We start from the raw sequence: 21,757 nt of genomic DNA on the forward strand, positions 1-21,757 counted from the left end.
TATAAAATTATTATTTATAAAAGCCAAATCTTTTTGCGTCCTCTAACCTGTTTTGGACCTATGCTGGAAAAGGCAAAGACTTGGGCCATAGTGACACGATGTGGGGATGAGACAAAAATCTTTACTTCGGCGGTCATGTTATTATAATATTATGATTTGCGATGTGTTCAAATCAAAAAGATTCATTCCCTTAAACAGAATATTATTTCTAGTTCAGTACTGTCTTTCCGCTGAAGAATAAATACTAGTTCCCACTTCGACACTGTATCATAAAGTAATTAAGAATTAAATTGTCTGAAGGCACGTCATCTAATAATTGCACTATTAACCATTATAATGTTTTGTACTATGTCCGTTCCAATAAATCAGTAGTGTAATACTTCTTCGGCGTTCAACCTGATACAAAACCTCCGTAACAAAAATTTTATTTACTCTTCGCTGAGACCATCCAGAAGGCGGTTTGTTAAAAGGTACTGAATACACATATTTTCTTAATAAATACTTAACAGGTGGAAGAAACTTATAAATATTGGTGATCAAGTAAAAATATTGCGACTCAAGTGAAATAATGATTAGGTATAAATTAATATTATATGTAATCGTAAACAATACAGCTGCCACTGTTGCGTTGTACATAAAACCAGGTATATTCAGTACCTATCTATTTAATAATGCTGGGAGTATCTGTAGTCCGCATAGAATAGTAAAGTAATTCGTTTTCTATCAAATACTATTTCAAACTCTGATATCTCAATTTCGATCGCCATTTTGGATATTTCGTCCTATGGACTTTTACAGCATTTTTTTAATCAGCATCCCTAAATCATAATATAATAATTCGACACCTAACTTACATTTATATACGAGATATTCATTATAATGATACAATATGATTGTAGTATCTAATATTATAATAATAATATGTATGTTTGGTGTCTAAACATATGTGATTTTTATTTCTTTGTCGGCTGACGTATTTTACAAGAAGTGCCATTTAATAAAAAGTAAATTCTATCTATGTCTACATTTGTGCATTTTTCGTTTGCTATATGAACGCATCACAAGGCATGCGCGGCGTGCGCTTTGGCTGCCTAAAAACCAGTTTCAAAATTACCTTTTTTCGTGATGAAAGTACTAGCGCAAGTAGTTCCACCAAAATTGAATTTGTATTCAACATCACATCAGTTTTTCCAAAGAAATAATTCCGCGTAAAACGTATAACAAAGAAATACTAAAATTTGAATCAGAAGGATTTTTACATTTATTTGTATTATGACCAGCGTAAAAAGGGTGGCAGCACTGCTTCCTGTAAAAATTTGAATACTGTTTGACGTACATGACGTGTAGACAATTGATGGAGTACTTCCAACACACTTAACCTAAGGCATGCACTACTCTGTGTAAAAAAGTAGAATTAATAAATTTTAGCCTACTGGAAGATAAAGTGAACAAATTTAGACATAGCTATAGAAAGGTAAATTAAATGAAATGGTGACTATTTTTAAAGAAACCCTACACCAAGCTTGAAATAACGATAAATAGATCTCTATACCTACACATAAAATAAATGACTGACAATATTGTGAATTTTAATCTAAAAAATAATTCTAAAATATTTTTTGATGCGGAATAAAAAAAACACTATGATATTTTGGTTGCCATGTTGGATATTATATCCATGATTTACAACGTTTTAGTAGCTTCGTTGTAGTAGTTAGTAGCCATGAAAACATACAATTTGTAATTTTTAATTAACTATTTTTTTTATTCAACAAATAATTCACAAGATTTAAGAATGTAACATTCTAATTATTGAACATACATAATTTTGAAATCATTTCTGTGGGTCTATTCTATACTTATCGACCGCTAAAGTGATAAAGTGATAAATTTTATCAAACTTAGGGTAGGTTTGTATCAACGTATTAGCACTTATTGTAACAATTACAATAAGTTGGTTGTTATTGTTGAAATAAGTGCTATATTTTAACAGCACCTCTCTTGGCTGTGATAAAATGTATAGAGAGATAGACAGTTTTGAATGTTTAGACGGCTAACTTATTGTAACAATTATAATACCTACCTCAATACAAATATGTAATAAATACTATCAATAGCGGTCGATAGTCGCCTTGTGTATAGAATAGACCCGCTGAGATGGTTAATATGTTAACATAGAAAATATTTAATTAAAAATAATTATCAAGTTCAAGTAAGTTACAACAAAAAATTTTGAAGTGATCCGTGACGTCGGTTAGTAAAAATTAAAATAATACCTACTTTGGTTTAAAATACAAAATCCGATCGCCAATAGTAACTCAATTTGGAAAGCGCTTCAGAGAGTATTACGAGCCATTAGTTAAAATTTGTCACAAATGAGTATGGCGCCTATAACATAGTGGTCTATGTGCATGGGCGCGAAACCCGAGAAATGCAGGTTCGAACCTGCTGGGTGTCTTACTTTTTTCAAAACAGATTTTTTTCTATTGGTTAATATTTTCTCATAAGTGTTTTCAAAATTATGTATGTTCCATTTATAATATTATAAATTTTGGCACCTACAGTTGGCTGTTTTCAAAATTATGTATATTATGTGATTACTTTTAACTTAGGTATATAAATGCATGATTATTATTACAATAATATTATTTATAAATTTATAACATGAAAATATAGGAATTGATAGGTGAAGCACGATAAAGTCGATGTATAATCAAATAAAATTATTATTATAAATAATCAATATCTTCTATAAGGGTACCATAGTTGCAAAGTTGGTAATTATATTATTTCCATAAACATATCGTATTGCGCAATATTCACAATAAACTGCCGTTCACACAAAACTGTGATACTGACACTAAATTTAAAAACTCTCAGTCATGGCAACTGGAGAGTGTCGGCGCTGGATCGTCCAGGATGGAGGAAGTTGTTGAAGAAGTCCAAAGCTCGCCAAGGATTGTAGTGCTATAATGATGATTCAAAAAAAACTACCAACCACACAAAACTGTGGCACTGACATTCTACTATTTACTTATAGTTTAAGCATTGATACATGATATTATATTATCATATATATTTGGCTTGAATTATCCGCAACGCATGAGAGAAAACACATGAAAATGTATACGAAAGAGCAAGACAAGGAGAATATGCATGAAACATAAACGTATACACGCAAATTCTAAATTTAAAAAATTGGAGCAATCGCTTTTTTTAATCGGGTCTTAAAAAAAATAAACCCTTCTCTCATAATAGTTTGACAGATGCTTACAGTACGAAATTACTGTATTATCCAAGAGATTTAAGAGCAATTATAATTGGGATATGGTGCTGTAACCTATTGTAACCTTAGGTAACATACACAATCGATCAAAAAATATAAACATTATGGATGAGGAAGAACCGTCAGCTAAGCGTCGTCGCCGTTTGACAAATGAACGAGTTCAGCGGTGGCGTATTCAACAAAATCAAGATACTCTACAAAGACTCCGCCAAGAAGATGCACCAGCTCACAGACAAATAATTAAGTCTGAAACACCAGAACAAAGACAGAGAGACACAGTGACGTCACTAGACAAAATTCCACCCTTAGGCATCGCCAATATGCAGCCCCATTTTTTATACAATATTTTTATTATTCTTTCATGACTCCAATATCTTACTTTTAATCATAAATACACTATTAATTAATAGTCTCAACACTCAACCATTAAAATAAAAAAAACTTTTCTGGCCTTTTTTGTTGCAGTCAGTAGGTAACTATGTCATCCAAATCTAATTTAAATGCCAACTCTGCTTCAATAGACGATATTACGAGTCCACAGTTTCAGATATATTTAAAAATATACTTGATAACTTCCAAAACTCACGAGTGACTGGCAAAAATATTTGGATAATTTTTGAATTAGGTAAGTATGAACCTACATATAATTTAAATATATTCGCAAATCTGCACGTGTCATTTCTGGTCACCAAGGACGTGACATCCAAGGTAAATGGAAGTAAACTACACATCGCGAACCCGACAAAAAATACAGTCCTGTCAAACCAGTTGTGTTAATTATTACATTTTGTTTCCATCCAGTGAGCTGACTTTTTTAATAGAAAGATATTTCCGTCATTACTAAGTTTAGGTAGCGATTTCTATACAGTGACGCCCCTTGACAAAATGCCGCCCCTAGGCAGCGCCAAAATGTCGCTCCATTTTTTATACAGTATTTTTTATCATCCTTCATGACTTAAATATCTAAGAAATGTGTTGTATACAAACATTACTAACAAAATATATACTTACCACTAAATCTAATTTAAATGGCATCTCTGCTTCAATAGACAATATTGCGAGTCCACGGTTTCAGATACATTTAAAAATACACCTGACAACTTCCAAAACTCGCGAGTGACTGGCCTACCTATAATTCGAAAATCTGCACGTGTCATTGCCGATCGTCAATGACGTAACCTCCAAAGAAAATGGAAGTAAACTAGACATCGCGAGCCCGACAAAAATACAGTCCTGTTAAACCTTCTATGTTAATTAATATCTACATTTTGTTTCCAAGTAGTGAGCTGTTTTTTTAATGGAAAGATATTTCCGTTATCACTAAGCTTAGGTAGCTATTTCTAGATAAGTATACCTCGTGATTCTCCTTGATTTGCCGCCCTTCGAGTAACGGCCGCCCCCAAGTCAATCTGACTACACCCACGGAACGTCGCTGGTGAGACAGAACAAATACGTAAACACTAAGCGTATGAGAGAGAAAGTGAGACAGGGAGAATACGTAGGTATAAGAATATTGACATGTGGTACTGCCATTGTGGTAAAGACAATCGGCTTTATTCTGTTTAATTTGTGATGTTTTGATGTAGATATAATATATTATTTTTCTGTGCTCCCAAACCGTTTAAAAAACAAATATTTTCGGTTAGGTACATGTTCAAACACGCGCGTTAACATCATTTTACTCCCTACTTCAATTATAGTTTTTTAATTTATGGCTACGGCCGTATGTTGTAGCTTAACCACTGGGGAATGCCAAAAGAAATGGCGTATTTCAAAAAACACTACCTTATTCTTAGGTCAATAATTATTATAAAGCAATCATTATTCGTAGAATGTTTATCACACTTGAATGGTCAAAGACATAGCTTATAATTAGTATCTTTAGAAATATCTTCAAATGTGTTAATCTTGCCCATTTTTTGAATAATAAAATGCCTAATTCTTGTCAAATTTGGGATCACAGAGATTATCAATATAATTTTTACCGTAAATATTTCACTATAATAATGTCAATATAAATTATACTGATGGTTTTATAAATGCGTTTAAAAAATAATAAATGTAAAAAATCTTAACACCACTGCACATTTATGTACTGAAATATGACTATTCTAAAACATTAGAGCGAGAGGCTTAAAAGAATACTATTTTATGTAATAAAAATACTTTATGCAGTCATCAAATGTTTAAAATAAATATAACGGATAATTAGGCTTCAAAATTATATAAATAGATTATCTACAACGTTTAATGTATGTCCAGGATCATGCTTTGAAAATAGAAAAAAAGCTCCATTTTGACCCACGCTGAGCACGTCCGCCCCCAGATATATAAATTATTAAAATGGGGTCGCTGGTACAAAAATGTTTAAGAACCTGTGATATAGTCAATTAAGTATCTACATAGCTCAGATTACTTATTATTAGATATCGAACATAAATATTTATAACATTTTATCAAGGTTTAATTTTATTTGTCATCTTTATTACATACACACTGTCGACACAGTCGTGTCAATAAATACGTGAAATTAACTTTTAATTGTACATAGTACCTATATAAATATAATATAGTGGGAAAAGGTGTAACTGGATAAATATTATTAAGGGGGTAAGTGAAAACGCATAATATGTATTTTTAGGTCTACTTTACTCATAACTAAAACTACTCATCGTATATAAAATCACATGCTTTTATTTAAGCAGCATACTTAAATAAGTGATATGAAAAGGTTCACAAAAGAATTAAATAAAACTTATCATATTTACCTAAGTAAATCACTGTTTATAATATACCTATTAATAGTTATATCATTGTCTTACGCGACAGTCTAAAATATTTAAAAGTAGTGGATATACTTCAATTATAATAAAAATATATGTCAAATAGAGATAATAACAATCCATTTAGCTACTAACTAGACAGCAGTAGCGACGGGTGGAGATAGGCTGTTAAGATCCGACATAAATAGTGTACATTAAACTTTATTATTCATACGTAGGTATTTGTTTTAATTGAAATAAGACTACAATTTACAGATGGCATAGGTTAGTTTTTAAAATTCAATTAAATTCTGCGAACTCCGAGACATAAAAGATAATAGTCGTCTACCTATAAACTATCTAAAATTATGCAATTAAATCATACATAACTTTAGATAAAATTGTCAAAAACTGACAGGTATTATAGTGGTCAGGACTGTCAGGAGTCAATTTGGTTATCTCCGATCACCATTGAACATTTCGAAAAAAACAAATATGTTTGCCTGCCCTTGGTCGAATCATAAACTTCCGAGAGAGAAGAGATGTTCAAGTCGGTCCGGTCCTACCAGCTGTTGGACCCAACGAGCTGTCCGACCTGGTCACCACAAAGGTCAATTTTCCTGCATTTAAAAAAATTGCGGCGTCATACTGCGGCCGTGAAGACTTCTTCACATATTTTTTTGATTCCGTATTGTTTGTCTCTGTTATATATTTAAATTCTTTTAGTTCTCCGTGTATTTTTCTCCGACGGCACTTTGCATTAAAGTCAACTCAGTAAACTCAGTCAAAGCTCACTTGCGAGCGCGGCGACCTCAGTCTTGTACATCTACTTCTGAAGCATTACCAGGCGAAAATAAATACTTCACATCCAAACGAAGGTCATCGTGATACGCTCGATTAAGACCGGGTGTGGTGCGGGACAGTTTGGTTTGGAGGGTACATGTTTGTGTTGTTTATTTGGAAAATATAGTAATACGAATTTAACTGTATGTTACATGAGACATGTAGGTACGAACAGTTGTTAAAAATTGTCTTCTACTTTGTTTTTGCTTCCACCGCCCCCCGATTGCTTGGGAAGCTACTAACGTCACCCTGAATAGCCTAATTGGGAAACACTGATTTAAACAATGTAATTACCTTTATCGTTGGATCATTTTAAAATAATCATTATAAAATTAAAGTTATCAACTTAGTGTGTTATAATTCATAATATTATTATTGATAAGACAAGAATTATATTTATTTTGTTTTATCTATAAATCTAAAAATATATTATTTGGATAAACTTTGTGATCTCAGAATATTCATATAATCTAATAATTAATAATTAATTAATATTATATAATATATATCATTTAGTAAGTATTTTTTATTGTTCATTAACAATTGAATCTGTTTTGATTACGATGATTGCGTAATCAAAAGAGATTACAATAATAATTTCTGAATAAGGCCCTTGATAACTATCTAAAACTGTCTTGGCGAAAACACGTATCTTTTAAACATGATTAAAGCGAACGGATATTTAGCAAGATGTTGATTTGTAATAAGAATTCGCTTTCCGAATGGGAGTAGCTAAAGCAACATTTTTAGATTACATAGTATTAATTTATAAAAACATTTTAAATGGAAATTATCAGTAAATTTTGTAAATGGTATGCTCCGTATTCTGCGGCCAGATGACTCTCATAAACTGAGGTTCGATCCATTTTAAGTGGTAAAAAAATTGTAAAATAATAATATTGAAAAAATAAAATAAAAATACTATTCGGGGATAAACAACTCAATCCTTGTCAGCATATTGATCGACGATATTAAATAACTGACCACAATTATAAATTCCTTAATATCCAATCCCCGTAGTGTCCAATTATGGCAAACTCGGTAAATAGCTTACTGCAATTATAATTTCCGCAATATCCGTTTTGTCACATATTAAGCCATATTCAATGAAGTAAACTCCATACAGAGTAGCTGACTTAATTATTATAATCATTTCCTAAATATTCTTTTCACAATATTATTTTGATTGTGAGTACGTCAATAAATAGCGGATCCATAATTCATTGGACATGTCACTCTAATATAAGTTCCCGGTTTGTTAGTCTCCAAGTCTCTGTATCACTCCGCACAACATCTCATACTACCGAGACTCGGACCTCGGAACAGTATCATAAGTGTTGTAACATAAACTACTGTAACATACTCTTGTACCGACTATTTACGCTGCAAATAAAACTCGCTCCTCCATCCATCGGAGCAACCACCAAATCTCGACTTCTTCATCCACCATACATGCAACCCACAAATATAACTGTAGAAAGAGAAACGGATTTAACCCTCAGTTTTTTTAAAATAGATTTTATTGGATTATAACATTATAATAATTATAATAAATAAATATATGTTGTGGCCAAAGGATGTAAGTTGCAAATGCGCAATTATTATTTATATTTAGTTTATATTTCGAAGGAAGTGAAGTGGGAAAAAATACTTAATTATCATATTTATTGTTTTTTTAATAACCTCAATAATGTCAGATTTATATCGATTTTATATTTTGACTGAACAAAGTCCTTTCTATACCTTATAACATTCGATATTATGTATTATCAAATTTTAATCTCGCTTGAAAATATACTTATTTTTAAAACACTACAAAATCGAGCGAATCACCTTAAAGTAATTATCTCAAACATTAAGAGACTAGTCTTGTACCTGTAATGAACGTAATTGGTCAAAGTCACCTTACCGCATACGATACTCACCTGTCTACTTGAGAATTATCTTTATAATCTTTTATCAATTATGATTGGATTACATTTGGAATACCAATTTTTATTTAAGTATTTCAAACACGCGAGTAAATGATTATAAAAACCCAAACATATCCATAAAATGGGCGATTGCCAAAAAAATCAAGATTTTTTTTATAATAATCAAGCTAAAGTATCTAGATAAAATATTTTTGAAGTTATACTTCTTTTAGCGTTTGGGAAATCAGATCAGAGTGTATTTTTGGCGTGTGACATGTAACACATAATTTATTTTTTCACACGAAAAAAACGCACTCGATTGGATTCGAACCTACCTTTACGCCACAGTATGATACTGTAATCGTGACGATTATTCAGTATAATATTATAGTTTAGAATTGTTCCGTTGCCTAGACAGCGAATTTATTATTGTCGGCCATTTGCAATTTCTTACGTAAACAAACGATTAAACGTCAGAGTGACAGTTGGTACTTTAAAAATAAAAACAACGAGAAACCATTATATAATTTAGTAATATAAGTTAAAGTGTATAATAGAAATAAACCAACGGCGTTCCAATAAGCGGTCCTTTTTCTTGAGTGTGTAATTTAACAAGAAAATTAAGAACTAGTCAAAGAATCTAGTTTATCACAAGTTTTGTTTTTGTTTTGTTACGCTAAAGAAGTATAACTTCTAACGCGCGTACATAAGTACACAGACCGATTTTTTTAAAATATTTCCAATAATATTTATTAAATTAGTTTAACAATAATTATTGTAAAATATGTTAAGACTAGTAAGTTCTGCACCGGTATTCTAGTTGAGTTTGTATGCATGGTGGACCCACAAAGTAAGGAACTGAAATTTGGCATAAATGTAGTTCTTCAACATCCTTATTTTCAAAAAACTTTTCCATGAAACCAAATCGAACCATCATTATGATACAACTGTCTTTACTGATTGAATCATTGATGTATTTCTTTTTGTTTCAGTTGACAATCATCACGATGTTTACCGCTTCAGACTTTGTCATTTTGGGAGTTTCAGTCCTGGTCATAATATATTTTTTGGGGAAAAAAAATATGGGCCACTTTATCAACACAGGAATCAAATATATTAACCCTGTACCGTTTGTTGGAAATGCATTTAAGGTAATTGTTGGAGGAGAACATTTAAATGACACTCTCAAAAGGACCTATGACAAATTTCCAGATGAAAAGTAAGATACTTATTTTATAATAATACTTATTTTGAAATGGTATTCCATTTTTCTCTCTTCCCTCCCTCTCATATGGCTCACCGCTTGTAATAGCGATTGGTAAATGCAACTAACTTCATACACGACCCAAGTGGCGTAATGCCAATCTATGAAAACAACATTTTTATCTGAACGTCAGTACAATTAGGACAGCAAATTTCAACGTCACACATCTCGTTCACAATAACATTACATACGTTCTATTCAGAAAGTTAGCGGATTTTATTTTGTTCTCAGCATATTGAAAAAATCCATATAATATTATTTAATAGGAGGTTGATTTAGAGTAGTTTAGTTAGCTTGCATTGGTTTACTCTAACCGCTTATTATAATGTGACGTACCAACTTGTATAAAAAATATTAATGAAAATAATTACCTAATATAATACCATTAATATTCATATAATTGTGGCGGTCAACAACTCCTGGCCATATCAGCGCAATTTCGTCAATGCACTGATCAGCGAGTTACAGTCACATCACCTCAGCTACGGTCAGTACCATTAAGCAAGTGTGACATACTTTGATGAGGGTCAAACAACAAAGTCTGGTTAACAAAACGCCGCGAATTTGCAACGGTGCATCGATCAGCATATTGCCAATATTAACCTACATCAATAATGGCTTGCTTAATTTGTCGACTATACATTTATACAAATAGCGTGTCATAATAATTGATGGAATATCATATGCAATCTCATTATCACACCGCACAGACCGAGCCCCGAGCCACCGAGCCCCGGGCCGCTAACATCTCTCCAGCGTTATTTATTTTTATACTACCGGTATACCATTTGCGCAGCAATAAATTCTCGCTCCTCGATCCAATCAATGAACTTCATGTTTATTCATTCATCGACTAACTCCTTCACCCCCAAATGACCCATGACGGGGATCTAGCTTGGGCGCCTGTGTTCAGAGGGGGTCCGGCGTGGCCAGTCGATTTACCTCGAACACCATTTGGAAAACGCTATTGTAGAGCATCACAGTTTTTAACCTTAGCTATAGGTAAGAGGGACACCAAAGATTCTGTCGTGGGGGGCACGAGTTGATGTCGTTATTAATTGGTACAAACCGATTTTTTCAGATATGTAGGATTTTTCAATTTCTCCCAACCTTGCGTGGTTATTAAAGATTTGGACTTACTAAAACAAGTGAATGTGAAAGAATTTGACCACTTCACGGATCATTCTTTTCTAGCAGCTCAAGAAGCCGATCCACTCTTCTTCTATAATCTATTTAATCTCACAGGTAGGAAAGCAATAACTAATTATTTATTACAGAGACTAATGTACCAATCCTGCTACTTATAATAAAACTAAATATCACTTATTTTTATTTTCTTTTTTACAGAATAATTGCCATAATATTTAAATAATTTAAAGTGTAAAATATTTCAAATTAGAATTAGATTAATATTACTGTACTTCAAGTTCTGTAGTTTCGGTCCAATAGGCAATGAAAAAGTAATTTATTTTATAGTGTTACCTGTCAATTCATGGTGGAACTGCATTGTATTATTTGATTAATTATTTGTTTAATTAAATAAAAGACAACTTTATAGCACTTATTCCACTTTTTTAATTAAATTTTTGACCGGTTTCGCCCTCCTCCGAGGGCCATTATCCATCATTGAGTTGATAATGTCCCTTTGAGGAGGACGAAACCGGTTTATCGCATAGACAGCATTTTCATAACAGTGTCTCCACACCTCTCAGCGCCTCAGATCTATACGTAGATACCTAAAACACCGCTGCGGTTGCAGAGTGTGCTTCAGTAGATGATGTGTACATATTATCGTTTTAACTTTTGTTACACTTTCCTGTTTAAGATAGCCGAAAATTTAAAAAAAAAACTAATTACGTAGGTAGGTAGGTACAAGATTTACGACTAACAATAAAAGGTGACTGCATGGACTCTCAATAAACTGCTAAATCGCTTGCAACTTATATCTACCATCTCTAAGTCAAGAATTACTATTAAAAAAAAACTCCAAAGAAGCCTATGTATTCACTTTATTATTTGTGTCACAGGTGACAAATGGCGAGATATGAGAACCACGTTAAGTCCTGCTTTCACTGGATCCAAGATGAAAGAAATGTTACCTTTCGTTGAAAAATGTGCAGAACGTCTAACCGAATATCTAAAAAAAGAAACCAAGAATACATCCTCAACAGGTATATAATACTTGAATACCTAACAGCAGCTTACCTATTTTTCCCATAATAAAAGAAGTCGCTATTTTCATGGCTAATACCTACTTTAAAATGTCTAGTGTAAACGTAGTTATTAATTTTACGATAAAATATTATTAAATTATGTTATATTATTATTATATTTTATCACTGTTTAAGCCGCGTTGACACGGTCCAAGTACGATCCAAGTACACTTGGATCGAGTGCCATCCAAGTGACAGCTTCATACTAATTATTCCTATCCAAGTTTACTTGGATGAGTAGGATGCGGTCCAAGTAGCTTGGATAGGAATAATTAGTATGAAGATGTCTCATACTAGTGCACTTTGATGGCAATCGGTCCAAGTGTACTTGGATCGTACTTGGACCGTGTCAACGCGGCTTTATCCAGGCTGCTATAACTATCCAAATTTAATAATTTACGAGTTAATCTCATTAAAATACTTTATTGGAATTAATTAATTGACAATCGTTAATCACACATTTAAAATAACTTATAATATAACTATAGATTCCGGTACAAAAGTCATCTTTACATTGATTACACGTGCATAGGGATTGCAATACCGAATGAAAATGTCAATACCGCAAAAAAGCAATCATTATTCGTAGGTTGTTTATCACACTTGAATGGTCAAAGACATAACTTATAATTAGTATCTTTAGAATTATCTTCAAATGTGTTAATCTTGCCCATTTTTTGAATAATAAAATGCCCAATTCTTGTCAAATTTGGGAGCACAGAGATTATCAATATAATTTTTTATCGTAAATATTTCACTATAATAATGTCGATATGAATTATACTGATGGTTTTATAAATGCGTTTAAAAATTAATAAACGTAAAAAATCTTAACACCACTGCACATTTATGTACTGAAATATGACTATATTCTAAAACATTAGAGTGAGAGGTTTAAAAGAATACTATTTTATGTAATAAAAATACTTTATGCAGTCATCAAATGTTTAAAATAAATATAAAGGATAATACGGCTTCAAAATTATATAAATAGATTATCTACAACGTTTAAGGTATGTCCAGGATCATGCTTTGAAAATAGAACAAAAGCTCCATTTTGACCTACGCTGAGCATGTCCCCTCTTAATACCGTAAATTCCAGTATTTTGGATATTTAAAACCTGTATTTCGGTATTGATAAATACTAGAATACCGGTTTTAAAATACCGGTATTGCCATCCCTACACGTGCAATATAGGTTGAACACTGAACAGAGATCCATTGTTACTTGTGATGTTGCCATGGACAAAGGTCATCGTGAGAATATTTAGATCCCCTATACACATATTGTGTTCAAGTGAAACATCATAAAATTTTGATTTTATGTTGTGAACGTTACAATTCATAATCGATAATAATTTCTAAATGGATTCGTTATTTATTGATTTAAAAACATTCCTTGTGCAATAATGTAACAATACATCGTTAATATAATATTATTGTGTAAATTTAGTTAGTTCTAAAATTTACCCAGTAAATCTTAACTTAGTCTATTCAGTACTTATTCTAAAGGTAACTCTTATATATTGATACAAAAATATTCCTTGCAATATTATTTAACAATTTATAACCTATTACTTTTACTGTGGGAATTTTGTCAGTTATTAATTATCTTACTTATTGATTAATTTATGCCATCTAATATTATCTTATAACAATCCGTATTTCAGGAGGTTATCAAGAAATAGAATTAAAAGGCTTCTTGACCAAATACTCGAATGATGTCATCGCCTCGTGTGCCTTCGGAATTGAATCGGATTCATTAAACAAACCAAATAATACTTTTTACAAGATGTCAGAAGAACTTACACAATTTAATGGAACGGATATAGCAAAGTTGGCTGGTTTCTTTATGTTTCCTGGTCTTATGAACGTAAGACTTGCATTAATAAATAGATAGTAAATTTATTGTTTTGCGCCTACGTAGTATACCTATGTATTATATTATTATAAATATGAATGAAATAATTTAGTTATTCTGTCCTTTTTATATTATGCACTATTCCTTATTCAAACGCTTACATGTAAGATGTACGTATGCAGTTCATCGTCGGACACTTATTCGTGCGCCGCAGTACGTGAAACATTTGTTCGTATAACATTTTATCAAATGACGAGTTCTTTGTTGAACATTTCACCTTGGAATACATTAGTACGTATCTTACAAAATGCGGCGACAGTTTGCAAATAGTACTGTTCCAATTAGATTAACCCTAACCTAACCTAACCTAACTTAATCTAACCTAACTTAACCTAGTAAAGACATCTCATAAAATTTGCCACATGTTGTAACATACGTACACATATACTCCACGGTGAAATGCTCAACGAAAAACTCGTCATTTGATTAAATATTACACGAACTCATATTTCACGTACTGCGGCGCACGAATAAGTATCCTGTGGTGAACTGTTTACGTAAAAAATTCCGGATACGATTCAAACATGCGTGAGTTTTTATATTAAACAGTCACACAACTGCCTTATATGTTTCAATAGTTTAAACCAAACATCAGATATTGTTAATACTTTTTTATTTCGTTTTTATTAGTTCTTCAAAGTTAGCCTGTTGGGGAATACGGTAACCAACTTCTTCAGGTCAACGGTGACTAATATTATGAAGTCCAGGGAAGAGTCAGGGACGATTCGAAGAGACATGATCTACCTTCTTATGCAGGCGCTCAAGGGATCCTTGCACGAGGAGAAAGAGCCAACAGCTATCAGCGAAAATGTTGGTTTTGCAAGAGTTCATGCAGAAAAGACTGAGAAAAAGACAGCTAAACGAAGTAAATATACTTTCATTATAGATACTTAACCTTCTATTTTGTTTGTCTATTATAACCACTAAATTTCTTCTATTCAACTATGAGTTATTGCAAGCTGTCTCACCCACAAATGGTAATAGAAAGCGCGTGGTTAATGTTATACCCCTGAACTGTTTCCATTTGAGGATGTCTCCTCTGGGGGTCTAAAGAGGCCAGAACCATTTTCGAGCTGACTTTAGTAATGGTCGATTACGAGCAAAAAAATATCCTGCAACGCTGTTTATCCGTAAGTCATTAAAAAATACTAACAACTTTGCATTTGTACCTACACCGCTTTTGTGTGTGAGATTGATTGCAGTGGAAGGGGGTAACGCTTCTCGCTGACATCGATGTCTAAAGCCTCAATTACATTGAGCTTCTTTACGAGCTGTTTATTGGCGAATTTACAATCTGCCTGTAAAGTCACCCAGTGTAATCATCGAATAAGCTAATAAGCAGGTTGTAAACACTCTACCGAGAAAACTTGAAAGCCAGTCAACTTTACACGCTACACGCCGGCGTGTGGGCCTACTGCGTCTGCGCAGTAGAGCGCAGTACCAACCTCCCGGTAAAAAAACGAACTACGTTCCGTCAAAATAGTCGCTGGCTTGTGGCTTCTCAGGGAATGGAAAGTTTTGTGTGTAATCATCAAATCGCAGTAGCTGAATCGCCCGCTTTTAAATTCGCCAATAAACAGCTCGTAAAGAAACTCAATGTAATTGAGGCTTAAAGCACAAAAATTTGGCGACAGATGCTTCTAAAGATTGGAATTGTAAACAGCATACATTTCGCGCTCCGCACAATTGTATATAAATGTAATAACCAAAATAAAAATCACCGTTTTCGACCATTCCGAGGTGTTTATTTTCACTCCCAAGTCCCAAATAACAGACGATGCCCAGCAACCAGCATACTGAGCGAAGAAGGAAAATGCATCTTCTCGCTCGCGCACTTGACGGGAGATGACACTGTACAATAATTATTAAAATCGTTAGTGTATGACTTGCGTCCGTGCTATCGTGCTACATGTTACCATAAAATCATATTAATTTTCCAGATTGGACAGACGACGAAATAGCAGCCCAAGTAGTGATATTCCTTTTTGCGGGATTTGACACAGTATCCACAATGCTCAGTTTCATGTTTTACGAACTGTGCATAAACAAAGAGGCCCATGACCTGTTGCAAGCTGAAATAGATGAATATGTCCTGGAGAACAATGGAGCCATGGCTACTTACAACGATCTTCATAAACTCAAATATCTGGATATGGTTTGTTCTGGTATGTTATCTTCGACTTTCTTCTTTGTACCCATGTTAAAAATCAATCGTAGATTATCCAATCCGTCATAATTAATGCATCTTCTTCTATCTCTCATTTGTATCTTATCTCATCAGCATATAGATTCTCCAATATTCACCTGGTGTTACAGCAATATAAATCTATATCACCAAGCACAATAATATTGGGCTAATCAAATTGAACATATATCATTTGAAAACATCTCATGCACATTATATATACTAAAAAAATCATTTTGTAGAAAAAAATACGACACCTGACGGGACTTGAACCTGTATCTGCTGGATTCAATTGGAAAACCATAATATTTTTTAGATTCAAAGATAAATTTAATTCATTGAATAGTTTGAGTTGATTATTGCCTATTTATATTTATAATTATTTCTATCATTTAAAAGTAATTTGATAAGTTCTCTAATGGGTGTAGAAAGGATTTTGTTCATTTTTATTTTTTTCCGCCGACGACCGATCCTAATAAGTTCATATAGGCATTCACACAGTGGAGGTTAGTATTAACAGATTTTGTTTTTACGAGAAATGGATGTCAACCACTTGCTCAACCTATTAGGTCCATACTCTGACTCATACGCGAATTGAAAAACAATATGTTGTGTAGTTGCCAGACCTAGCATTCGAACATGGACCCCACGAATATAGACCGACGCTTAAGCCGCGCGGCCAACGTGGGTACTGTGTTTTTGTTAATAGTATTAATTTAATTAATAACAACGTATTTTACTTAAAAATTGATTACACATAAAAAAAATCAATTTACACAGGGTTATTTATTGTATATGCTAATTAAAATAACGAATTTCCATCTTTTAGAAACTCTTCGTCTTTGGCCGCCAGTCGGTGTAGTGGACCGACAATGTACGAAGACATTCAGATTACCACCATCAAATCCAGACCATCCTGGTCATACCGTAAGTAGTTGAGTTGTCTAATACCAGGGAACACAGAATTTATGATAACTGAAATAGATACCTAACGGATGTGGAGTAACAGGCAACCGATCTAGTGTGGAGAATGTGGGATTTCAATAATACGTCATTGCTTCGTTCTGACAACTGTTCTCGGTTTATGTACTGACGCTCTATAATGTTTGGTTCATCTTCGTATGACATTCACATATTTAAAACCCTACTTAAAAATATAGTGTATTGGGGTACAGCCCAACTGAATTTTATTTATTCATCTGCTATGTGTCAAATACACCATCTATCAAAAAATAACTAAACGAACCTCAAAACATCATAGTATACGTGTAATGTTCCTAAATAAGTATTAGTAGCTATTCTCAGGATGTTTGTTTATTTTTTCAGATTCAAAAAGGTGATATTATCCAGACTCCGATATTTCCCATACACAGAGATCCAAAGTATTGGCCGAATCCAGAGAAATTCGATCCTGAGAGATTTTCTGATGAGAACAAAAGTTCAATACTACCATTCTCGTTTTTGCCCTTCGGTGTTGGACCACGGGCTTGCATAGGTCAGTATTTTGGTCATTTCCATCACAATAATTTCAATTACATCACCCGCCATAGCACAGTAACCAGTGCAATGCAGTAGTCATACTATTGACATCCTGTTATTACCACGATTTTATTAGCTCGTATTCTTGTTTGTCCGGTACAAATTTTTTCTTGTTTGTCCAAGATTTTCGGAAAATTATTGAGCGCTCTGGTTCGTAAAATTGTCTATTCCAAGCACTGATGTGAACACGGCGTGTTCACATTATAATAATATATGATGATGGTGTTCAACACTAATGCATATAGAATTTGTCCTGTGTGAGAAAACATTAAAAATACATTATTTTTCTATTAAATAATAAATACATTAAAAATTTCATTTACGCCTATTTTATTACCGCGTTTTTCTGAGCTCGTATTCTTGTTTGTCCGGTGGTTATTTATCCAGTACAAATCTTGAAGTGGAAGAAGCTGGACATTTGAAACTTTTAGAATATATCTGAACACGACGACAATGCATTCTTTTAATACTTTTGGCCATCTTTAAGCAGAATTGAATTCATTTTCAGTTAATTCTATTATGTATGTTTCGGAAAAAAATCGTTAAAAGTAATATTTACTACTCACTATTATTGGTTGCTAAGTGGATCCTAGCAACTAAATTATTAATATATACGTGCGTCACTATGGACATCAATATGAAATGTCAAAATGACATTTCTGTATTCTATAATATTTATTCAGTATTTCTATCAAGTACAATAAAAAAAATATTAATACGTAGAATTGTCAAGTTTATATGATTTAACAGAAAATTTAAAAACGTGATATATAAAAAGTTCTTTTTATCTTGTAATTATTTTTATAATCACAATTATGGGTTTTTAGATTTAGAGCATTCGTTTTTACCCTTCCCTCTTCCCCTGCAATCCTGCACCAGTTAAATAAATCGGTGTTTTAAAAAATCCATTAGAGTTCCTCCATATACTACCCACCAAAAATGTGAGCTTAACGGATTATTTAAGAGCATACATAAGTGAAACGGCAAATAATTTTCAACAGTAGGTGGAACGAAATTTCGCAGTCGTCGCTAATCGGAGACTGACAGTCGAGTTGCGAGCACGTCAATTTGTTTTGTGATGGCGTCGGAGGAATATATTCTTAAATCATGTAAAGATGACTAAAAAACGTTCCGCATGTACTTGAAAATGAAAACATGTCAATGAATATACTATTATTATTACGAATATAATAATAAACATAACATTAAAAGGACGCATGTTGAATTTTTATGAAAAAATATATTTCGTTCGGCTCGCGTCATTTGCACAATCCGCGCATCGCCTAGTCACGATAATTTTAGACTATGCCTCAGCTGAAGGAAATACTCACTATTGAGGCTGCGTAGAACGGCTCCACAGGAAATGTTTTACATTGAACAGTCAGGGAAAGTATTTCCTCTGTATTTGTCGCAGTCTGGTGTTTTATCCACCGCAAATATATAGCGTGGAGGACATAATACTTTAAGATATGCCGATAACAAGCGTATTCTTGACTGGGCACGGTGGATTAGCTGTCAAGCTCTTCCTCTGAGAATGTTATCATCAGCCTGAAACTATCCACTGCTGGATGAAGGCCTCTCCAAGATAAATCCACCTCTCTCGATCATGTGCGTTGCGTTGCAATTTACACATTTTAGGACATTCCCAGAGGATGTGATTTGTATCCGGTATATCTCAGCTACACGGACATGTTGAACTGATAACATGACCAAGCTCAAAGAGCCTGCCAGCAAAGCCACCATGTCTAGGCGATAATAAATTATTGACTGGTAAGTATTATTATGTGAAAGCTGTTATCTCCATTCGCTATTATTTGATATTTGGAAAAAAAAAATACGTGTGCCTGCCTTTGGTGAATGTATCCATTTTTTTCTGCCATGTCTTCAATGCTGCATCCAGCGTCACAGATAGTTGGCTTCCTAGTGAATAATTTTCCACTATCAAGGCATAAGATGAAAGTCACTAACATCCGATTTTTATTGACAATTTGATCAACAAGTGAAATTATTATATTATACCCATTTTTAATTTTAGGAAACCGCTTCGCTCTCATGGAAATAAAGTTGCTGGCCTTCCATCTTCTCCACCAGTTCGATTTGGTCATGACTCCAAGAACTGAATCTCCGATCAAAATCATGAGCCACATTTTCACACTGACAGCAAAAAACGGTTTCTGGATTGGTATCAAACCAAGAAATACCACAGTGTTGTAAATATTAGGAATAGCCTGTTGAGTAAATTATCGACAGTTAAATGATATTCAATTTTCATACAAGAAAGAAAAATAATATTATTCCATAACATCCTAGGATTTAATTTTTTTTTTTTTTAATTTGGCATCTTATTATGATTATGTAGGTAATCAATGTTGTTACTGTTAATCCTAGGAAACTCATTGATATTAAATAAACCAAACTACGATAGTGTTTTTTTCATAATATATTTTGAAATAAGAAAAATATAGCGATTATAAACAACATTTTTTTATAACAGCCCCTTTTACATCCTCTATCCTGTTTTGGACATATTATACAGGTATTTACCTGTACCAGATGCTGGAGAAGGCAACCTTAGGTTAATGGCGGCAGGTAAGGGTTTTTTTTTCATTTAGCCAACGCACAGAATAATGTTGATCAGTTGATCGATAATTTAACTAATATAAACGGCCGCTTCTGTGTAAAATGGCAAAATTCAAAAAACATCCTCTTTAACGTAATTTTAAAAAATCTAATTAATTTAAAGACTAAGAGTTTACATAGATTCAAGATCTGGGAGAGATTGGGGTAATTGGAATAACTTTTTTATAAAGCTAAGATGTCATGCGTTGCTTGTAGATTACATAGTATTTGTTTTATTGCCATTACACTTTGTGCTGCAATCGCAATGGCATGACTAATAAAATTGTAGGTTATGTTGATATGTCTGACTTGTCTGACTTGTCAATCCAAAATTATTGGGTTTGGTCTTATCCGCCAGCACGACCATACCCGAATTTGACCGACATGTTTACCAACCTAAATTTTGGCCGTATTACGAATTTACCAACTATTGGAGATAGCCGATGATAACTGCTTGTATATAAAATGCCTTACGTTTTAATTTGGACTAATGAAAATAACGGAAACGTGTTAAAGTCATAACTGATAACAATACCTGTACAGGTATTCATACTTTTCTTTTGATATGCCGGCCTTAGTCGGTTCTATGCCTTGAGGGAGTAGACTTGCTCAATGGGGCCTTGACCAACAGGCCGCACATACAAATTTTGCGAGTTATCTCGTCCTTTAAACTCAAATTACTAGCAACGTCGATTGATTTTCATAATCTAAAATATTAAACACACAGTGACATCTGTTTGAATAAATATAAAAAAAACTAAGCTACAAAGTATCGGTATTACAGCGATTGTAGTAAGAGCTTCGCTCTACATTCAACGTGTGTCGTTAAAAATCTGCGGGCTGCCCGATACTGCGATAGTGCCATAGTAATATTAATTGTGAGCCATAGAAAAGGCTAATAATTGCATTATTACAAAGGCTTATTGCTTGTTCACTTTGGCTTATCTTATCAGTTATCATCACAATACAGAAGACAATATATTATTTAACATACCTACTCCTAAACGATTCTCTGTATACTTGATTTAAAATTTTCGTGAATTCCTGGATTCTTTTCAACTATTTATTACAAGTCATAATTTTCTGCAAACAAAAGATTTTATTTTATTTGTGTAGGTATATCATATAGCAAACATTCCTACACTTGGCGTTATTTTTCATTTTTTTTTTCTTAGCCAGTAGGGGAGACCGAGGTGGATTAACACAATTTTT

The 21,757-nt window shown here is 33.1% G+C and overlaps 1 protein-coding gene across 1 annotated transcript; it reads left to right on the forward strand.

Annotated features, from left to right (window-relative positions):
- The first annotated feature begins 5,764 nt into the window (after nucleotides 1-5,764).
- On the forward strand, nucleotides 5,765-20,402 carry LOC147070299 (cytochrome P450 9e2-like). Its single transcript, XM_085949386.1, has 10 exons — nucleotides 5,765-5,896; nucleotides 9,797-10,023; nucleotides 11,150-11,313; nucleotides 12,096-12,239; nucleotides 13,952-14,154; nucleotides 14,833-15,067; nucleotides 16,143-16,367; nucleotides 17,217-17,314; nucleotides 17,714-17,882; nucleotides 19,962-20,402. Exons 2-10 carry the CDS (start codon nucleotides 9,812-9,814, stop codon nucleotides 20,138-20,140), a joined length of 1,629 nt encoding a protein of 542 aa, XP_085805512.1. The 5' UTR covers nucleotides 5,765-5,896; nucleotides 9,797-9,811; the 3' UTR covers nucleotides 20,141-20,402.
- The last annotated feature ends 1,355 nt before the right edge of the window (nucleotides 20,403-21,757 follow it).

This window comes from Rhyacophila brunnea, unplaced genomic scaffold (assembly GCF_057557595.1).
Source record: "Rhyacophila brunnea isolate RB1 unplaced genomic scaffold, BYU_Rbru_1.0 scaffold_22, whole genome shotgun sequence".
NCBI lineage: Eukaryota > Metazoa > Arthropoda > Insecta > Trichoptera > Rhyacophilidae > Rhyacophila > Rhyacophila brunnea.